The following is a 21535-nucleotide window of genomic DNA, read 5'->3' as shown; positions in this document are numbered from 1 at the left end:
CTGGTATGGAACTTGTGTCTTCTATCATGAAGACACAAACTATTTGTTCATTGCCTCTGCCATTTCCTCATTCCCCATGATGATTTCTCCTGTCTCTAAGGGACCAACGTCTACTTTAGAGAAGACACCCCAGCTAAATGGATTGTTTGCTGCGTGTCCATCATCTTTCACAGACGGAAGTATGCCAGCCAACCAGTGAGAATCTCCAAGTAGCGCACCCTCCACCTGCTGGAGTTTTATTTCCGGCCCTGCCACAAAGCTCGCACAACCTGCAGCTCCTCCACAATCCCAACATGCTTCTCCGCCTAACCCGGAGCACTTGCAGCTCCTCCACAATCCCGACATGCTTCTCCGCCTAACCCGGAGGACTTGCAGCTCCTCCACAATCCCGACATGCTTCTCCGCCTAACCCGGAGGACTTGCAGCTCCTCCACAATCCCGACATGCTTCTCCGCCTAACCCGGAGGACTTGCAGCTCCTCCACAATCCCGACATGCTTCTCCGCCTAACCCGGAGGACTTGCAGCTCCTCCACAATCCCGACATGCTTCTCCGCCTAACCCGGAGGACTTGCAGTTCCTCCACAATCCCGACATGCTTCTTCGTCTAACCCGGAGGACTTGCAGCTCCTCCACAATCCCGACATGCTTCTCCGTCTAACCCGGAGGACTTGCAGCTCCTCCACAGTCCCAATGTGCTTTACTGTTCCATCATGGCTGCGCTCATCGAGACAGATTCCACTTCACAGAGACCGCAGTTTGGGAGCCGGTACCTGACCGACTCGAGTCAGGTCTTTCAGCACAATGCCTGGTGAGAATATATGCGATATACGGGCAACTCCGAGACAGGGGGGATCTCAGATCCCCAGAGAAAGAGCACCCCCCTGACCACCACTACCCTCCCCTCCCAATCAGGCCTGACCACCACCCCCCCCCCCCCCAAACCAGGTCTGACCACTATCCCCCCCCAACCAGGTCTGACCACTATCTCCCCCCCCCCCAAACTAGGCATGACCACCCCCCTCCCTCAACCAGGCCTGACCACCAACCCCCTGCCCAAACCAGGCCTGACCAATCCCCCCCCCCCCCCCCCCAAAACCAGACTTGACCACCACCACCCACCCTCCCTAGCGCCCAACCAGGCCTGACCACCCCACTGCGTGATTAGGATTTGGAATGTTCTGCCTGAGAGTGTGGCGGAGGCAGATGTAATCATGGCCTTCAAATGAGAATTGGATAATTATCTGAAAAGAAAATATTTGCAGGGTTATGAAGAAAATGTGGGAGAGTGGGGCTTGGTGAGTTGCTCTTGCAGAGAGCTGGCCTCGGCATGACGGGCAGAATGGTGTCCTGTGCTGTAACCGTTCTATGAATACTGTACTGGACTTAGTTCACAATCCTGTAGGTTCCACTTATTAGCAATCAGGTACAGAAACTATGTCTAACTTCTCCATTAGACCGGAGTACTGAGGCCAATTGCTTTCCTTTCCCCCTGTCATACAGGGATAATGTGGAGTGGTCTGAAGAACAGGCGGCTGCAGCCAGGAAGAAAGTTGAGGAAAACTGTACCCAGCTTGTATCTTTAGAGAAACAAGGTGAGTGAATCACAGCATCTTTCCTTCCACAGGCTTGCACCAACTCGAAGGAAGACCTGTGTTACAATCCCGTAAGGGACTATTAGCTTTGAAAAAGAGAAAGTTGAATTCCCAGTTATTACTGAAAGAATTACGCCACAAAATTTCATGTAAACAAAAAACTTTACTGTACGAGAGTTACACAAAGCAAAACACTACTAACTTAATGTTGCAGTTTGAGATCACTTTAAACTTAAACTCTTAAAATATGAAGACGTATACTTTAAACTCTAAATTTCAACAGAACACCCCCATTTGACTTTTATATCATAAGGACATAGGAAATAGGAGCAGAAGTAGGCATTCGGCCCATCAAGCCTGCCCCGCCATTCAATAAGAATATGGCTGATCTGCCACAAACCTCAACTCCTCTTTTGTGCCAGCTCTCATAGCCCTCAACTCCCCAATATTTAAAAAATCTATCAGCCTCCTCTTTAAATACTTTCAGTGATCTAGCCTCCACAACTCCCTCGGGTAGACCCTCTGAGAGAAGAAATTTCTTTGCATCTCCGTTTTAAATGAGTGTCCCTTTATTCTGTAACTATGTCCCCTAGTTTGAGATTCCCCCATTAGTGGAAACATCTTCTCAACATGTACCCTGTCAGGCCCCCTCAGAATCTTGTACATTTCAATAAGATCACCCTTCATTCTTCTAAACTCGAATGAATAAAGGCCTAACCTATATAGCCGTTCTTGATAAGTCTATCATCAGTAAAGTGATGGAAGGTGTCATCAACAGTGCCATCAAGCGGCACTCGCTTAGCAATAATCTGCTCAATGATGCTCAGTTTGGGTTCCGCCAGGGCCACTCAACTCCTGACCTCATTACAGCCTTGGTTCAAACGTGGACAAGAGAGCTGAACTCAAGAGGTGAGAGTGACTGCCCTTGACATCAAGGCAGCAAGACTGAGCATGGCATCAAGGAGCCCTAGCAGAATTGAAGTCAATGGGAATCAGGGGGAGAACTCTTCACTGGTTGGAGTCATACCTAGTGCAAAGGAAGATGGTTGTGGTTGTTGGAGGTCAATCATCTGAGCTCCAGGACATCACTTTAGGAGTTCCTCAGTGTAGTGTCCTAGGCCCAACCATCTTCAGCTGCTTCATCAATGACCTTCCTTCAGTCATAAGATCAGAAGTGGGGATATTTGCCGATGATTGCACAATGTTCAGCACCATTCGCAACTCCTCAGAAAATAAAGCAGTCCGTGTAAAAGTGCAGCAAGACTTGGACAATATCCAGGCTTGGGCTGATAAGTGGCAAGTAACATTTGCGCCACACAAGTGCCAGGCAATGACCATCTCCAACAAGACAGAATCTAACCATCTCCCCTTGACATTCAATGGCATTACCATTGCTAAATCCCCACCATCAACATCCTAGGGGCTACTGTTGACCAGAAACTGAACTGGAGTAGCCATATAAATACCATGGCTACAAGAGCAGGTCAGAGGCTAGGAGTCCTGCAGTGAGTAACTCACCTCCTGACTCCCCAAAGCCTGTCCACCATCGACAAGGCACAAGTCAGGAGTGTGATGGAATACTCTCCACTTGCCTGGATGGGTGCAGCTCCAACAACACTCAAGAAGCTCGACACCATCCAGGACAAAGCAACCGGCTTGATTGGCACTCCATGAACAAACATTCGCTCCCTCCACCACCGACGCACAGTGGCAGCAGTGTGTACCATCTACAGCAGCAATGCACCAAGGCTCCTTAGCACCTTCCAAACCCGCGACCTCTGCCAACTAGAAGGACAAGGGCAGCAAATGCATGGGAACACCACCACCTGCAAGTTCCCCTCCAAGTCACACACCATCCTGATTTGGAACTATATTGCCGTTTCTTCACTGTCACTGGGTCAAAATCCTGGAACTCCCTTCCTAACAGCACTGTGGGTATACCTACCCCAAATGGACTGCAGCGGTTCAAGAAGGCAGCTCACCACCACCTTCTCAAGGGCAATTAGAGATGGACAATAAATGCTGGCCTGGCCAGCGATGCCCGCATCCCATGAATGAATAAAAAAAAACCTTTGTCCCAGGAATCAGCCTAGTGAATCTCTTGAACTGCCAGTATATCCTTTCTCATATACGGGGACCCAAACTCTATACAGTACTCCAGGTGTGGCCTCACCAGCACTCTGTACAGATATAACAAAACTTCCCTATTTTTAACCTCCAACCCCCTAGCAATAAAGGCCAAAATTCCATTTGCCTTCTTAATTACTTGCTGCATCTGCATGCTAACTTTTAGTGTTTCATGTACAAGAACACCCAGATCCCTCTGTGCTGCATTTTTTTGAAGTCTCTCTCCATTTAAATAATCTGCCTTTTGATTCTTCCTACCAAAGTGCATGACCTCTCACATTCCTACATTAAACTCCATCTGCCAAGTTTTTGCCCACTCACTCAACCGATCTATATCCCCTTGCAGATTCCTTATGTCCTCATCACAACATGCCCTCCCACCTATTTTTGTATCGTCAGCAAATTTGGATATATTACACTCTGCCCCTCCTCCAAGTCATTAATATAGATAGTAAATAATTGAGGCCCTTGGACTGATCCTTGTGGCACTCCACTAGTTACGTGTCTCCAACTTGATAAAGACCCATTAATTCTGACTCTTTGTCTTCTGTGAGTTAACCAATCCTCAATCCATGCTAATTCATTACCCCCAATACCTTGAGTTCCTGTCTTGTGCAATAATCTTTTATGTGGCACCTTATCGAATGCCTTCTGGAAATCCAAATACACTATATCTACCTGTTCCCCTTTATCAACTCTGCTTGTTATATCCTCAATGAACTCTAGCAAATCTGTCAAACATGAGTTCCCTTTCACAAAACGATCTGTTTGATTGTGTTAAGCTTTTCTAAATGTCCTATTTCTTCCTTAATAATGGACTCTAGCATTTTCCCAACAACCGATGTTAGGCTGACTGGCCTATAGTCTCCCTCCCTTCTTGAACAGGGGTGTCACGTTAGCGGTTTTCCAATCCGCTGGGACCCTCTCGGAATCCAGTGTATTCTGGAATATTTCGACCAATGCCTCCACTATCTCTCCAGCCACTTCCTTTAAAACCCTTGGATGTAGGCCATCAGGTCCTGGCAACTTGTCTGCCTTTAGTCCCATTAGTTTGTCAAGTACTTTGACCCTCAACAGTTTCCCTGTACTTCACAGGATCTTGGCTGTTTGTTCACTTCTCCTGAGACCAATCCAAAATGTACCACAGTTCTTAGGAATTCACTTCGTTTTTTCTTAACTTTTTAGCTGTCTTCCGCAGTATGAGATCTCATAGGGATTCCCCCACTTAGCATCTAGCTAGGCAATCCTCCAACTCTCTTTCAAAACCTCATGAATCTGGATTTCCAGCTTGAGCATGGATCTTACTCAAAACAGAAACACCCCTGGTTCCTGATGGCCACTTTGCACCTGAGCCCAGCAGCTTCCAAAGCCAACTGGAAAAGGAGAACCAGTGGATGTGGTGTATTTGGATTTTCAGAAGGCTTTTGTTAAGGTCCCACATAAGAGGTTAGTGTGCAAAATTAAAGCACATGGGATTGGGGGTAATATACTGGCATGGATTGAGAATTGGTTGACAGACAGGAAACAGAGAGTAGGAATAAACAGGTCTTTTTCCAGGTGGCAGGCAGTGACAATAGGGTACCGCAGGGATCAGTGCTTGAGCCCCAGCTATTCACAATATATATTAATGACTTGGGTAAGGGAACTAAATGTAACATTTCCAAGTTTGCAGATGACACAAAGCTGGGGGGAAAATGTGATCTGTGAGGAGGATGCAAAGAGGCTCCAGTGTGATTTCGACAAGTTGGGTGAGTGGGCAAATGCATGGCAGATGCAGAATAACATGGATAAATGTGAGGTTATCCACTTTGGTTGTAAAAACAGAAAGGCAGATTATTATCTGAATGGTGATTGGGAAAGAGGGAGGTGCAACAAGACCTGGGTGTCCTTGTATACCAGTCGCTGAAAGCAAGCATTCAGGTGCAGCAAGCAATTAGGAAGGCGAATGGTATGTTGGCCTTCATTGCAAGAGGATTTGAGTACAGGAGCAAGGATGTCTTACTGCAGTTATACAGGGCCTTGGTGAGACCACATCTGCAGTATTGTGTGCAGTTTTGGTCTCCTTATCTGAGGAAGGATGTTCTTGCCATAGAGAGAGTGCAAAGGAGATTTACTGGGATGGCAGGATTGACGTATGAGGAGGGATTGGGTCGACTAGGCCTATATTCACTAGAGTTTAGAAGAATGAGAGGGGATCTCATAGAAACCTATAAAATTCTAACAGGACTGGACAGACAAGATGCAAGGAGGATGTTCTGGATGGCTGGGGAGTCCAGAACCGGGGTCACAGTCTCAGGATACGGGGTATGCCATTTATAACCGAGATGAGAAATTTCTTCACTCAGCGGGTGGTGAACCTGTGGAATTCTCTACCTCAGAAGGCAGTGGAGGCCAAGTTATTAAATATATTCAAAAAGGGGATAGATATATTTGTTAATGCCAAAGGGATCAAGGGATATGGGAAGAAAGCGGGAACAGGGTATTGAATTAGACGATCAGCCATGATCTTTTTTGAATGACGGAGCAGGCCTGAAGGGCCGAATGGCCTAATCCTGCTCCTATTTTCTATGTTTCTAACTGCTTTCCAAAAGCCAACTGACTATGCTTACAGACACAGACAGATTTAAAAAAAAAACCTGACCAACAGGCACAGCTGCATCATCTATCTCCATAGCAGTGTGGTACATGTGGGACCCAGATAGCAATTTAAACTAATTACCTCCAACTCCAAAACCATCTGATTTTTGTTACCCACATGAATATTTGATATTACTAACAATGTCAGAGAAATCCCTTCCAGACTTTCCGACTTCATGATTTTTGGTTCTTAACTCTGTCTCTGTAAGCGATCATGGAGAGATCTTTGAACTTTAAATCTGGGGTCTGCAAACTTTTGAAATTAATACAGTTACACATTTAATTCCCCAAAACTAAAAGTGACCTTTAGATTATTAATACAATCCAAGAATTAGGTGATTGTGAAACCTGTCACAATTTTAATCATGCCATCTTTATTGAGAAACATTTTATTATCCCACTTATATTTTTTAACAGTCCATGTTTAACATTTGTGCTTACAAATGAGCACCACCTTCCAAAAAAGTGAGAGATTTCTTTGGATATTTGTACAAACTATTGGCATCTCATTGATTATGTCATAGTCCTCCAGTACAGTCATCCGGCAATGCATTATACAGGATGTCAAGATCCAAGAGGATATCTGGTGTAGACTGTTGGACTGATAATCACATAGTCCAAATTATCACTTGCTACTCAGCCTTGCCAATAAACCAAACTAATGACTTGATGGCTAGAATCAGATTTATACATTCAACTAGCCTGTGTCTAAGAGGAGATGGTGGCGCAGTGGTAATGTCACTAAGCCAGTAATCCAGAGGCCCAGATTAATGCCCTCGGGACATGGGTTCAAATCCCACCACAGTAGCTGGTGAAATTTAAATTCTGTTAATTAACAAGTTCAACTGAAAGCTAGTCTCAGCAATCATTGATTGTTTCAAAAACCCATCTGGTTCACTAATGTCATTTCAGGAAGGAAATCTGCCATCCTTACCTGACCTACATGTGAATCCAGACCCACAGCAATGTAGTTGACTCTTAACTGCTCTCTGAAATGGCCTAGCAAGCCACTCAGTTGTCTAAGGCAATTAGGGGTGGGAAACAAATGCTGGCATTGCCAGCGACACGCACATCCCATGAAAGAATAAAAAAAAAGAAGTTCCTGAAAAAAAACCTAACACTGTGACCATAATATGATAGAATTTTACATTATGTTTGAAAGTGAGGTAGTTCAATCTGAAACCAGGTTGTTAAATTTGAGCAAAGAAAATTATGAAGGTATGAGGGGCAAATTGGCTGAGGTGGTTTGGGAAAATTCATTAAAAAGTATGACAATGGATAGGCAATTGATAGTCTTTCAAGCAATATTACATAGTTTACAGCAACTATACATTCCTTCAAGGCACAAAAACCCCAAAAGTAAAGGCAGTCAACAGTGGATAACAAAGGAAGTTAAGGATTGTATAAGATTAAAAGAAAAGAGGGCGGTGCAGTGGTTAGCACCGCAGCCTCACAACTCCAGCGACCCAGGTTCCGTTCTGGGTACTGTCTGTGCGGAGTTTGCAAGTTCTCCCTGTGACCGCGTGGATTTCTGCCGGGTGCTCTGGTTTCCTCCCACAGCCAAAGACTTGCAGGTTGATAGGTAAATTGGCCATTGTAAATTGCCCCTAGTGTAGGTAGGTGGTAGGGGAATGGTGGGGATGCGGCACGGAATATTGGCTTAATGTAGGATTAGTATACATGGGTGGTTGTTGGTCGGCACAGACTCGGTGGGCCGAAGGGCCTGTTTCAGTGCTGTATATCTAAATAAAAAAAGTAATGTTGCCAGAAATAGTAGTAAACCTGTGGATTGGGAGGATTTTAGAATACAGCAAAGGAAGACCAAGAAACTGATAAAGGGAGAATAGAATATGAATGTAAACTAGCAAAAAACATAAAAGGAACCGTTTGGCTAAGGCAAATGTGGATCCATTAGAGGCAGAGTCACGAGAATTTATAATGAGGAATAGAGAAATAATGAGGCAGAGAAGCTAAATGATTACTTTGTTCCTGTCTTCACTGAACAAGATACAAGAAATCTCCCAGAATTAGAGATCCAAGGGACTTGGGAGAATGAGGAATAGAAGGAAATTAGTATTAGTAAAATGGTTGCATTGGAGAAATTAATGGGGCTAAAGGTTGATAAGTCCCCAAGACCTGATATTCTATATCCCAGAGTGCTGAAAGAAGTAGCTATGGAGATAGTGGATGCATTGGTGATGATCTTCCAAAATTCTATAGCTTCTGGAGTGGTCCTGCAGATTGGAAGGTAGCAAATGTCACCCCACTATTTAAGAAGAGAGAGAGAATACAGGGAATTACAGACCTGTTAGCCTTACATCAGTAGTAGGGAAAATTCTAGAATCTTTTTTTTTATTCATTCATGGGATGTGGGTGTCGCTGGCCAGGCCAGCATTTATTGCCTATCCCGAATTGCCCTCAAGAAGGTGATGGTGAGCTGCCTTCTTTAACTGCTGCGGTCCATTTGGGGTAGGTATACCCACAATGCTGTTAAGGGAGTTCCAGGATTTTGACCCAGCAACAGTGAAGGAATGGCGATATAGTTCCAAATCAGGATGGTGTGTGACTTGGAGGGGAATTTGCAGGTGGTGGTGTTCCCATGCATTTGCTGCCCTTGTCCTTCTAGTTGGTAGAGGTCCTGGGTTTGGAAGGTGCTGTCTAAGGAGCCTTGGTGTATTGCTGCAGTGCATCAGTGTACCAGTAGATGGTGCACACTTCTGCCACTGTGTGTCGGTGGTGGAGGGAATGAATGTTTGTGGATGGGGTGCCAATCAAGTGGGTTGCTTTGTCCTGGATGGTGTCGACCTTCTTGAGTGTTGTTGGAGCTGCATCCCATCCAGGCAAGTGGAGAGTATTCCATCACACTCCTGACTTGTGCCTTGTAGATGGTGGACAGGCTTTGGGGAATCAGGAGGTGAGTTACTCGCCTCAGGTTTCCTAGCCTCTGACCTGCTCTTGTAGCCACGGTATTTATATGGCTACTCCAGTTCAGTTTCTGGTCAATGGTAGCCCCTAGGAAGTTGATAGTTCAGCGATGGTAATGCCATTGAATGGCAGGGGGAGATTCTCTCTTGTTGGAGATGGTCATTGCCTGGCACTTGTGTGGCGTGAATGTTACTTGCCACTTATCAGCCCAAGCCTGGATATTGTCCAGGTCTTGCTGCATTTCTACACGGACAGCTTCAGTACCTGAAGAGTCACGAATGGTGCTGAACATTGTGCAATCATCCCCACTTCTGACCTTATGAATGAAGGAAGGTCATTGATGAAGCAGCTGAAGATGGTTGGGCCTAGGACACTACCCTGAGGAACTCCTGCAGTGATGTCCTGGAGATCAGATGATTGACCTCCAACAACCACAGCCATCTTCCTTTGCGCTAGGTATGACTCCAGCCAGCGGAGGGTTTTCCCCCGATTCCCATTCACCTCAGTTTTGCTAGGGCTCCTTGATGCCATACTCGGTCAAATGCTGCCTTGATGTCAAGGGCAGTCACTCTCCCCTCACCTCTTGAGTTCAGCTCTTTTGTCCATGTTTGAACCAAGGCTGCAATGAGGTCAGGAGCAGAGTGGCCCTGGCGGAACCCAAACTGAGCATCGCTGAGCAGGTTATTGCTGAGCAAGTGCCGCTTGATGACACTGTTGATGACACCTTCCATCACTTTACTGATGATTGAGAGTAGGCTGATGGGGTGGTAATTGGCCGGGTTGAACTTGTCCTGATTTTTGTGTACGGGACATACCTGGCAATTTTCCACATTGCCGGGTAGATGCCAGTGTTGCTGTTGGACTGGAACAGCTTGGCTAAGGGCGCGGCAAGTTCTGGAGCACAGGTCTTCAGTACTATTGCCGGAATATTGTCAGGGCCTATAGCTTTTGCAGTATCCAGCACCTTCAGTCGTTTCTTGGTATCATGCGGAATGAATCGAATTGGCTGAAGTCTGGCATCTGTGATGCTGGGAACTTCAGGAGGAGGCCGAGATGGATCATTAACTCTGCACTTCTGGCTGAAGATTGTTGCAAATGCTTCAGCCTTATCTTTCGCACTGATGTGCTGGGCTCCCCCATCATTGAGGATGGGGATATTTGTGGAGCCACCTCCTCCAGTTAGTTGTTTAATTGTCCACCACCATTCACAGCTGGATGTGGCAGGACTGCAGAGCTTAGATCTGATCCATTGGTTATGGGATCGCTTTGCTCTGTCTGTCGCATGCTGCTTATGCAGTTTGGCACGCAGATAGTCCTGTGTTGTAGCTTCACCAGGTTGACACCTCATTTTGAGGTATGCCTGGTGCTGCTCCTGGCATGCCCTCCTGCACTCTTCATTGAACCAGGGTTGGTCTCCTGGCTTGATGGTAATGGTAGGGTGGGGGATATGCCGGGCCATTGTGGTTGAGTACAGTTCTGCTGCTGCTGATGGCCCACAGCACCTCATGGATGCCCAGTTTTGCATTGCTAGATCTGTTCGAAATCTATCCCATTTAACACGGTGGTAGTGCCACACAACACGATGGAAGGTGTCCTCAACGTGAAGGCAGGACTTCGTCTCTACAAGGACTGTGCGGTGGTCACTCCTACCAACACTGTCATCGACAGATGCATCTGTGGCAGGCAGATTGGTGAGGACGAGGTCAAGTATATTTTCCCCTCTTGTTGGTTCCCTCACCACCTGCAACATACACAGTCTAGCAGATATGTCCTTTAGGACTCGGCCAGCTCGGTCAGTAGTGGTGCAACCGAGCCACTCTTGGTGATGGACATTGAAGTCCCAACCCAGAGTTCATTTTGTGCCCTCGCCACCCTCAGTGCTTCCTCCAAGTGCTGTTCAACATGGAGGAGTACTGACTCATCAGCTGAGGGAGGGCGGTAGGTGGTAATCAGCAGGAGGTTTCCTTGTCCATGTTTGATCTGATGCCATGAGACTTCATGGGGGTCCAGAGTCGATGTTGAGGACTCCCAGGGCAACTCCCTCCCTACTGTATACCACTGTGCCACCACCTCTGGTGGGTCTGTCCTGCCAGTGGGACAGGACATACCCGGGGATGGTGATGGCAGTGTCTGGGACATTGTCTGTAAGGTATGATTCCGTGAGTATGACTGTCAGGCTGTTGCTTGACTAGTCTGTGGGACAGCTCTCCCAACTTTGGCACAAGCCCCCAGATGTTAGTAAGGAGGACTTTGCAGGGTTGACGGGGCTGGGTTTGCCATTGTCGTTTCCGGTGCCTAGGTCAATGCCGGATGGTCCGTCCAGTTTAATTCCTTTTTATTGACTTCGTAGCGGTTAGGTACAACTGAGCGGCTTGCTAGGCCATTTCAGAGGCCATGTAAGAGTTAATCACATTGCTGTAGGTCTGGAGGCACATACAGGCCAGACCAGGTAAAGACCCTAAAGGACATTTGTGAACCAGATGGGTTTTTACAACAATCGACAATGGTTTCATGGCCATCATTAGACTGGCTTTTAATTCCAAATTTATTAATTGAATTCAAATTCCACCTTCTGCTTTGGTGGGATTTGAACCCATGTCCCCAGAGCAAAATACCCTGGGTCTCTGGGTTACTAGTCCAGTGACAATACCACTACGCCACCACCTTACCTGTCCTTGTCTATTGTCTATTATCTCCTGTTCAAATCTATTCTAAGGGATGTGGTAAATGGACACTTGGATAATAATCTGATTGGGTATAGTCAACATAGATTTATGAATGGGAAATTATGTTTGACGAACCTGTTGGAGTTTTTTTGAGTATGTTACTAGCAGAATTGATAAAGGGGAGTTGGTGGATGTGGTATATTTGGATTTTCAGAAGGCTTTTGATAAAGCCCCCCACAGGAGGTTGGTTAGCAAAATTAAAGCACATGGGATATAGGAGATAATATCCTGGCATGGATTAAGGATTGGTTTACAGGTGGAAAACAGAGAGTAGGAATAAACGAGAAATTCCTGCGTTGGTAGGATGTGACTAGTGCGGTACCACAAGGATCAGTACTTGGGCCCCAGCTGTTCACAATATATATCAATGATTTGGATGTGGGGACCAAATGTAATATTTCCAAGTTCGCTGCTGACACAAAACTAGATGGGACTGTGTGTTGTGAAGAAGATGCAAAGCGGCTTCAAGGTCAGACTTAGTGAGTGGACAAGAACATGGCAGCTGGAATATAATGTGGAAAATTGTAAGGTTATCCACTTTGGCAGGAGGAATAGATGTGCAGAGTATTTCATAAATGGTAAGAGATTAGAAAGTGTAGATGTCGAAAAAGACCTGGGTGTCCTTGTCGGTAAGTCACTGAAAGCTAGCATGCAGGTGCAGCAAGCAATTAGGAAGGCGATTGGTATGTTGGCCTTTATCGCAAGAGGATTTGAGTACAGGAGTCCGGAAATCTTCCTTCAATTGTATAGAACCTTGGTTACCTGGAGTACTGTGTGCAGTTTTGGTCCCCTTACCTTAGGAAGGATATTATTGCCATAGAGGGAGTGCCACAAAGGTTCACCAGACTTGTTCCCGGGATGGCGGGACTGTCCTATGAAGAGAGATTGGAGAAGCTGGGCCTGTATTCTCTAGAGTTTCGAAGAATGAGAGGTGATCTCATTGAAACCTACAAAATACTTAAAGGGATAGACAGGGTAGATGCAGATAAGATGTTTCCCCAGGTTGGGGAGTCTAGAACCAGGGGACAGAATTTCAAAATAAGGGGGAAGCCACTTAAGACCGAGATGAGGAGAAATTTGTTTATTCAGAGGGTTATGAAGCTTTGGAATTCTCTACCTCAGAGGGCTGTGGAAGCTCAGTCATTGAGTATATTTAGATTGACAGATTTCTAAATACAAATGACATAAAGGGATATGGGGATGGTGTGGAAAAAAGGCATTGAAATGGATGATCAGCCATGATCGTATTGAATGGCGGAACAGGCTCGATGGGCTCAGTGGCCTACTCCTGCTCATATGTTCCCAAAAATACAAGGAAATTAATGTCGATGTGGAGTGGATGGTTTTACTCAACTCTTTAAGGAAATTCTTGGCCCACCTCTCTAGCGTGCACAAAGCTGCACAATTAGTGCACAGATTCTCACATTTCACTCTGGGCTGTCTACTGAACATAACCTGTGATTTCATAGGCTTTCTCTACCCCAATATCTCTGTCTTTTTCACTGTATGTCTGTCTCTGTCTGTATCTCGCTCTCGCTTTATTTGCTTTTCTCGATCAGTAGTCAATGTTCCTCCTAAATTATTGTGTTGCCATTGTGTTGTAATCAAGACATAGCAGGTTGTCTCCTACTCAAATTCATTCTTTCCCGCAATCTGAAACCTGTGGAACTCTTCACTTCCCTCAGTCTTCCGCTGTCAACCTAAAAGACTTTATAACTCGAGGTTGGTGTCTCTTTTTGAATGATATAACCTCAAACTGTGTAAATTAGCAGTGTGGTAGAGTGTGCTGCTATGACTCATTCAGCTATAGTAAAAATTGTTTTAGTATCCTCTTCAAATTTGGCTTGCTTTCCAAACAGCGGAATACGAGAGCAAGGCGAACAGCTACTGGAATGACTTCTACAAAATCCACGAGAACAGATTTTTCAAAGACCGTCACTGGCTGTTCACGGAGTTCCCCGAGTTGGTTCCCAATTGTAAATCCTTCCTGTTGGATAAATCCACGCTTACTGCAGCAGCATCTGACCAGCATAGCAATGCTGAACCTGGGAGCTGCCTCGAAAGGACTATTGAAAACGGCTGCCACCCACCCCAGATGTGTGCAGAAGAGCTAGGTGTTTGTATCCAGAAGCAGAATAATTTGCAAGTTGCTGCTGCCGGCGTGCAAGACGGTTGGAGAATGGATAGACTTGTGGACTTGTCTTCAGGGGGTATGCCACAGGTGTACCCAAAGCTGAGTGAGACAGAACTATCAGATACAGACTACAAAGGAGCCTCTGCAACATTCCGTATACTTGAGGTAACGTGGGTTGTTTTGCAATGTTTTATAGGCAGTGTCTGTCAAATACGGCAACTCGCCCAATTACTTAGTGGATGACATGTAATACTTCACCAAACCAGCCAAGAGGGTCCCAGACAGCATCAGTGCTCTGTGCTAACTGTGATGGAAGCAGAGTTTTTATCTTGCGTCAGAAAGCAAAGTTCTCTGTACCATTCTTTTAAATGTAATTTCAGGTACATAAAGCAATGTGAATTCAAACTTGGCTTTGCATTTTTAAGAGTTCTTTTGTCTGCCCGGGAAATGGCTAGTAGTGAAAACTGTTGTAGCTCATGCACATTTTCAGAGAAAGACAAGCTGCCTCTCCTGATCAAATACTTATCTGGGGCACAGAATTCAACTAGTTGCAAAAACAAAGTCAGATTCTTATTCTGTGGATTAGCCAAGATCTAGTTGCTAATCCAATTGGTTAAATGTATTTAGTGGCTGAGTATTTCTTTCAAATACTTGATATTAGTTTGTAGGCTGAAGGAAGCAGACATTCATTATCTCTTATGACTGACCCATCACTATTAACATAGTAATTTGAAAGACTTGTTTGCTGTAAATGGACTACTAAGACTAGTCCAACTATAGTTTCACTGTCTGGAATTAACAGTTGAACTAAGTGTAGTGGGAAGAAATAGCAGCTCATCAAAGTAGAAACATTGCATCCAGAACTTTGTGAATGGCTGTTTCTCACAAAAGTCTTCCAGGATATCAATCTATGCAAGAAATACATTCTGAAGAATATATCTTAAACTCCTGCTTGAACTTAAGAGGGACCACTGCACTGTCGGAGGTGCCATCTTTCAGATGAGTTGTTAAACCGAGGTTTTGTCTGCCCTTTCAGATGGATGTAAAAGATCCCATGGCACAGTTTGAAGAAGAGCAGGGGAGTTATCCCTTGTGTCCTGACGATATTTATCCCTCAAATAACATCAATAAAATAGATTATCTGTTCATTAGCATATTGCTGTTTGTGGGACCTTGCTGTGTGTAAATTGGTTGCCACATTTCTGACATTACAACAGTGACTATACTTCAAAGGTACTTCATTGCTGCAAAGCACTTTGGGACATCCTGAGGTCATGAAAGACACCATATGAATGCAAGTCTTTCTATATTGAAGTATTCAAGAGGTACATACAAACATATGAATTTAGCAGGAGTCGGCCACTCGAGCCTGCTGCGACATTCAATAAGATCATGGCTGATCTGATTGTAACCTCAACTCCACATTCCCACCTACCCCCAATTACCTTTCACCCCCTTGCTTATCAAAAATCTATATGCCTTTGCCTTAAAATATTTAAAGACTCTGCTTCCACTGCCTTTTGAGGAAGAGAGTTCCAAAGACACTCAACCCTCTGAGAGAAAATATTTCTCCTCTTAAATGGGCGACCCCTTATTTTTAAACAGTGACCCCTAGTTCTCCCACAAGGGGAAACATCCTTTCCACATCCACCCTGTCAAGACCCCTCAGAATATTATTTCAATCAAGTTGCTTCTTACAGTTCCAAACTCCAGCAGATACAAGCCTAGCCTGTCCAACATTTCCTCATAAGACAACCTGCTCATCCCAGGTATTAGTCTAGTAAACTTTCCCTGAACTGCTTCCAACACAGTTACATCCTTCCTTAAAGAAGGAGACCAATACTGTACACAGTACTCCAGATGTGTCTCACCAATGTCCTGTATAACTAAAGCATAACCTCCCTACTTTTGTATTCAATGTCCCTCTCAAATGCTAACATTCTATGAACTTTCCTAATTGCTTGCTATATCTGCTTACTAACCTTTTTTGATTCATGCACTAGGACACCCAGATCCCTCGGCATCTCGGAGCTCTACAATCTCTCACCATTTAGATAATATGCTTTTTTATTCTTCCTGCCAAAATGGACAATTTCACATTTTCCCACATTATACTCCATTTGCCAGATCTTTGCCCACTCATTTAACCTAGCTATATCCCTTTGTAGCCTCCTTATGTTCTCTTCACAATTTACTTTCCTACCTATCTTTGTGTCATCAGTAAATTTAGTAACCGTACCTTCAGTCATCTATATAAATTGTAAAAAGTTGAGGTCCCAGGCCCCTGTGGCACACCACTCATTACATCTTGTCAGCCAGAAAATGACCCATTTATGCCTACTCACTGTTTCTTGTTAGCTAGCCAATCTTCTATCCATGCCAGGTGAAAGGGCACAGACAAGATAAATGTCTGCATGTTTAAAATAGTCATAGATTTCACAATACAGGGGCAAATTTTAAACTTTAGAAGAGGGAGAGTGAAAAGTAACTTTAACTAGTTTATGTAGAGTGTGGTGAGCAGGTTGATTGTATATTTCCAAATACAAGAACTGGAAAATGAGCCGTAATGGTCTTCTCCAGTCCTGCTGATTCTGTGTTCCCATTGGCCGAAGGATCTGGAACCAGAGGAGACCGATTTAAGATGATTGGCAAAAGAAGCAATAGCGACACGTGGAAAAACATTTTTACTCAGTGAGTGGTTAGGATCTGGAATGCACTGCCTGAGAGTGTGGTGGAGGCAGATTCAGTCGTGGCTTTCAAAAGAGAATTGGATAATTATCTAAAGAGAAAATATTTGCAGGGCTATCGAGAAAAAGCAGGAGAGTGGGACTGGGTGAGTTTCTCTTGCAGAGTCAGCTTCTATGCTGTAACCATTCTATGAATCTATCCAGATGGTGGTTGAGGGAGAAATCTTAGGCACCTTGGTTGTGGAGGATAGTAAAAAGAGATGCAGCGCAGTTAAATTTTCCCCTTTAGGGAGGTCTCTGTTCCTGATAGATTCCTGGTCTTTTGACCTTTATGTTTATCCCAATCAAATTTACATTTGGTATCTACTCCCTTTCATCTCTTCCTTTGACCCTAATGCACTGTGTAAGTTTCAGTGAGGGCACAGATACACTGCTTTAGATTAGCCTGAGATATTTTCTCAGTTCCAGCAGTGCCAATCACTCCCTTTAGCAGCCTGGGTTGTGTTCATACTGCCCAATGCTTAACCATATAATAGTGTAAGCTAGTAGTAACAAAAGTGTCCACTTGTGATCTAAACCAGATATTTGTGCCTTTCATGCATCACTTCCCTTAAGCCTGTCCAATCTTTTTGAAGGAAAACCATGAGGTCTGATATGAATCATTAAGCTAATTTATTTCATGGCAAATAAACATGCAGAGCAACAGTAAAGATTAGACTCAGTGCGCTCAGTAGAATTTATGTAGCAATACAAAAGAATGAGCGCGTAAGACTTCCCCACATCAGTGGGTCATCTTGCTTTTCTTGAACAAAATAACTTCTGATGACCTCCTGCATTCTAACATCCTCAGCTGTTGAGAGCCAACCATTACAAATCTTCCTTTTTAAAAACCTCACTGACTACGTGTGTCCCTATCTCTTTATTTAATCTCACTGTGTTCACACCCACGGACATGGCCTAAGCCAAACAAGCCCTATCTGGCGCCCAGCATCAGAGCCCTCCCAATACAATGAGCTGCTTTTTGTTCACAGTCCTTGGGGAATCAACTTCAGTGCCTCAGTCGTTAGCATTTTAACCACCTTTTGTGGTTTTTGAAAAAAAAATTATGTGAATACCTTGCTTTAAAAACCCAACATTTATATGGTAACTCTTTCCAAATGGTTCCTGTGGAAAAATGGTCAAAATAAATTCCAAAGCATGACAGGTTTCTACTGTACCTCATCCCAACAACTTGAGATGGAAGATTGCATGCAAATAGATGAGGCCATTCAGCCCATTGAACACATATTTTACATACCATCTGCTCTATCACAGACTCTACCTAGCCTGGGTAAAGGATCTCTTAAGTTTCCTCCTTACTGACCTTAATGGTAGAGCCAGCAAAATCTCAGAACCTTCCATTCTGCAATGTTTGTTCATGAACACTCGCCCTCCTGCAATTTAAAGGACCCAGCAGATCCCCTGTGTCTCTGCCTGTATTTGCCCCAATGGCTCTCAATCTCCTCAACAAAATAGTTGTTTCTTTTTGTATTGATAATACAGTCTGAGCTGCCTCAGCTGAGCCAGTTCTCGGGCAGATTTTTAATTCTGCATTTTCCTTTTCCTCTCCCTCCTCCATTAAGATGTTCATTAAAACGTACCTCTTCACCTCTGCAAATGTCTCCTCCTTTGGCTCTGTCAGTTTTTGTCTGCAGTTGTACAGGGCCTTGTGAGAGATACTACAAACTGTAGCTTACAATTTTGGTCTCCTTACCTATGGAAGCATATACTTACCTTGGAGTGTGGGGGGGTGGGGGGGGGGAGGTGGTGGACATCGAAGATGCACTAGACTGATTTCTGGGATGAGGGGATTTTCCTATGAGGAGGGTTTGAGCTGGAGTTCCCTGGAGTTTAGAAGAGTGAGAGGTGATCTCATTGAAGCATATAAGATTCTTAAGGAGCTTGATAGGGTAGATGCTGGGAGGATGTTTCCCCTGGCTGGGGAGTCACAGTCTCAGTTGGCCATTTAGGATAGAGATGAAAAATTTCTTCACTCAAAAGATTGTGGATCTTTGGAATTCTCTACTGCAGAGAGCTGTGGATGCTCAGTCGTTGAATATATTCAAGATAGAGATTGATAGATTTTTGGATATTAAGGAATATGGGGATAGTGTGGGAAGGTGGAGTTGAGGTAGAGAAGATCAGCCATGATTGTAGTGAATGGTGGAGCAGGCTTGAAGGGTCGTGTGGCCTACTCCTGCTCCAATTTCTTATGTTCTTATGCACTTACCCTCCTCTGAGCACCTTTGGACATCTTTTTATGATAACTGCGATATATAAATGCAAGTAGTTGAGATGATTCCAAACACAGAGTTCATTTGGAACACCCTTAACAAATACGCTGGGCAGTATTGATGAATTCCTTTCAAAGTATGTACCAAACGTTTCTTTCTTTCTCTCTTCACTAGGTGGGCTGTGGAGTTGGAAATACCGTGTTCCCCATTCTACAGACCAACAAGTAAGAACAATTATTCCCCCGTCACATCATTCACTAAGGTGTGCTCCAGATGATACCTCTGTATCAGGCTCATTCGTGATGACACGTGTCAAATTGGCACAATGGTAACATTGTTGCCTGAGTCACAAGGTTGTCGGTTCAAGCCCCACTGTGGACTTGAGCATGTAATCCAGGCTGGCAGCTCAGTGTAGTACGGAGAGAGTGCTGTATTATCAGAGGGTGTCTTATAGATGAGACATTCAGCAGAGAGTCTGCTTGCTCGGGTGGATGTTAAAGATACCATGACAGAATTCAAAGAACAGGGAAGTTCTCTTGGCTAATATTCCTTACTCAAAAAAAAATCTCCAAAAACTGATCACAGGTCCTTTATAAACTTGATGTTTATGACTTTATTTACTGTCCGCCATACTGGAGTGCTGCAGGGCTCTACTCAACTGCTCCCTCCGGTGTTCACCTGGCAAATAACTGTGAGAAATTGGGTGACGAAGCTGTTCTAAGTATTATAAAAGCAAAATACTGCAGATGCTGGAAATCTGAAATAAAAACAGAAAATGCTGGAAATATTTTGTGTATATCAAGCATTTTCCATTTCTTTTAATATATTCTGCCCACAACATATCATGTATTTATACAAATTTATAGTTTACACTTTTCTCTTACATGCCACACAAAATCAGATCAGACTTTTTGCACGTCGATTAATTCTTGTCACTAACTTGTGTATCTTGTGCATCAGGAGGAGTTATATTTGAGCTATATCTTTTGTAAACATTTGGTGCTAAGCAGGGATGCTGCAAACTGTAGCTTACAGAAAATTCTTATTTGCAAAAAGCCCTCATAACCTGACCTTTCTCTGCTTTGATCGCACACTGTTGTTCTGCCATGCTCAGGTAGCTGACTCTGTTGCAGTGCAACCATTGACCTGGGGCAGTACCAGCTGCAACTCTCTTATGTCCTTTATGTGTGAAGGAAATACATCACATCTGCCCACTTCTGAGTTTCATGTATATTTACTATCCTAAATACAAACCGAGTCAAAATTTGGCATCATAGAAAATTTACTGCTGGGGGAACTAGTTGGCACAGTGGGCTTGGCCCTGTGCCCCACTTTGGGTGACTGTAAGAGTCCAAAGTGAAAGGAGTCTGAGGTAGTATTAATTCAGTTCCGAGTAGATATAGACCTCCCCGCCCCCAGGTTAGTTTAGCACTAACTAACACTAGTCGCACAGCCTTCCCACAGCCACAAGTTGGCTGGTGTCGAATGAGGACATTTCACTCGACGTTATTTCTGAGGTGATTGACATGATTTTCACAAATGTTTACTGAAGCAAAACAAATAAAACTCATAGGCGATGCTGATCCTCTCCACACTGAAAATTAACAGAGGTGTGTTTACAAGCAGGAGTCACTGGATAATGATCAGGACACTTTCACCTATCTTCAGATGTTTGTAGAATTAGGGTTAGAACTAACTGCAGATTGCAGCTTACCAACTGTCCGTGCAACCAGTTTCTGATGTCACTTTAATCTGGTAGCGTGTTACTGTTTTGCAGTGCGCTCCAGATCTGTAGTGTCCACCATTTAACAGAAATCATTTACATAATGTAGGAACTGGGGTTAGGATGGCAAGAAGTGTTAATAGGTTTCTGACATATAGTTTAGGAAAGTGATTGCAACAGGTATGGAAAGAAAATGGTTCTAGATTTTCAGTCCTGCTCCTGTAATGGGAGCTAGCCATAGCATCTTTGATGTAAGAGTGTTTGGTCACTGGGTAGTTAAAGTTGCTCAGATAACTGAAGGAAGGCTTGATGCCAATCTAACTCTCCTCCTGTTCCCTTGCAGTGATCCAGGGCTGTTTGTGTACTGCTGTGATTTTTCCTCTACTGCCGTGGAACATGTCAAGGTGAGAAAGTTGTGATAATAAAAGCAAAATACTGCGGATGCTGGAAATCTGAAATAAAAACAAGAAATGCTGGAAATGCTCAGCAGGTCTGGCAGCATCTGTGGAGAGAGAAGCAGAGTTAACGTTTCAGGTCAGTGACCCTTCTTCAGAACTAGCAAATATTAGAAATGTAAAAGATTATAAGCAAGTAAAGCGGGGGTGGGGCAAGAGATAACAAAGGAGGTATAAATAGGACACGGTCACAGAATAGCTGACCAGGAGGTAGTGGAGCAAAGGCAAACAATATGTTAATGGTGTGTTGAAAGA

General features: G+C 44.3%; 1 protein-coding gene across 1 annotated transcript in view; it reads left to right on the top strand.

The window, feature by feature from the left end:
- The first annotated feature begins 545 nt into the window (after positions 1–545).
- Positions 546–21535, top strand: part of mettl2a (methyltransferase 2A, methylcytidine) — a 46151-nt gene continuing 25161 nt past the window's right edge. Inside the window, exons 1-5 of the mRNA XM_068013164.1 lie at positions 546–809; positions 1502–1593; positions 13868–14307; positions 19277–19326; positions 21169–21229. Of these exons, the coding sequence (XP_067869265.1) occupies positions 712–809; positions 1502–1593; positions 13868–14307; positions 19277–19326; positions 21169–21229 (741 nt within the window). The 5' untranslated portion in view covers positions 546–711. The remainder of the gene's footprint in view (positions 810–1501; positions 1594–13867; positions 14308–19276; positions 19327–21168; positions 21230–21535) is intronic.

The sequence above is a fragment of the Heterodontus francisci genome, chromosome 33 (assembly GCF_036365525.1).
Source record: "Heterodontus francisci isolate sHetFra1 chromosome 33, sHetFra1.hap1, whole genome shotgun sequence".
Lineage (NCBI taxonomy): Eukaryota > Metazoa > Chordata > Chondrichthyes > Heterodontiformes > Heterodontidae > Heterodontus > Heterodontus francisci.
This window is presented reverse-complemented; position numbering and strand designations above follow the sequence as displayed.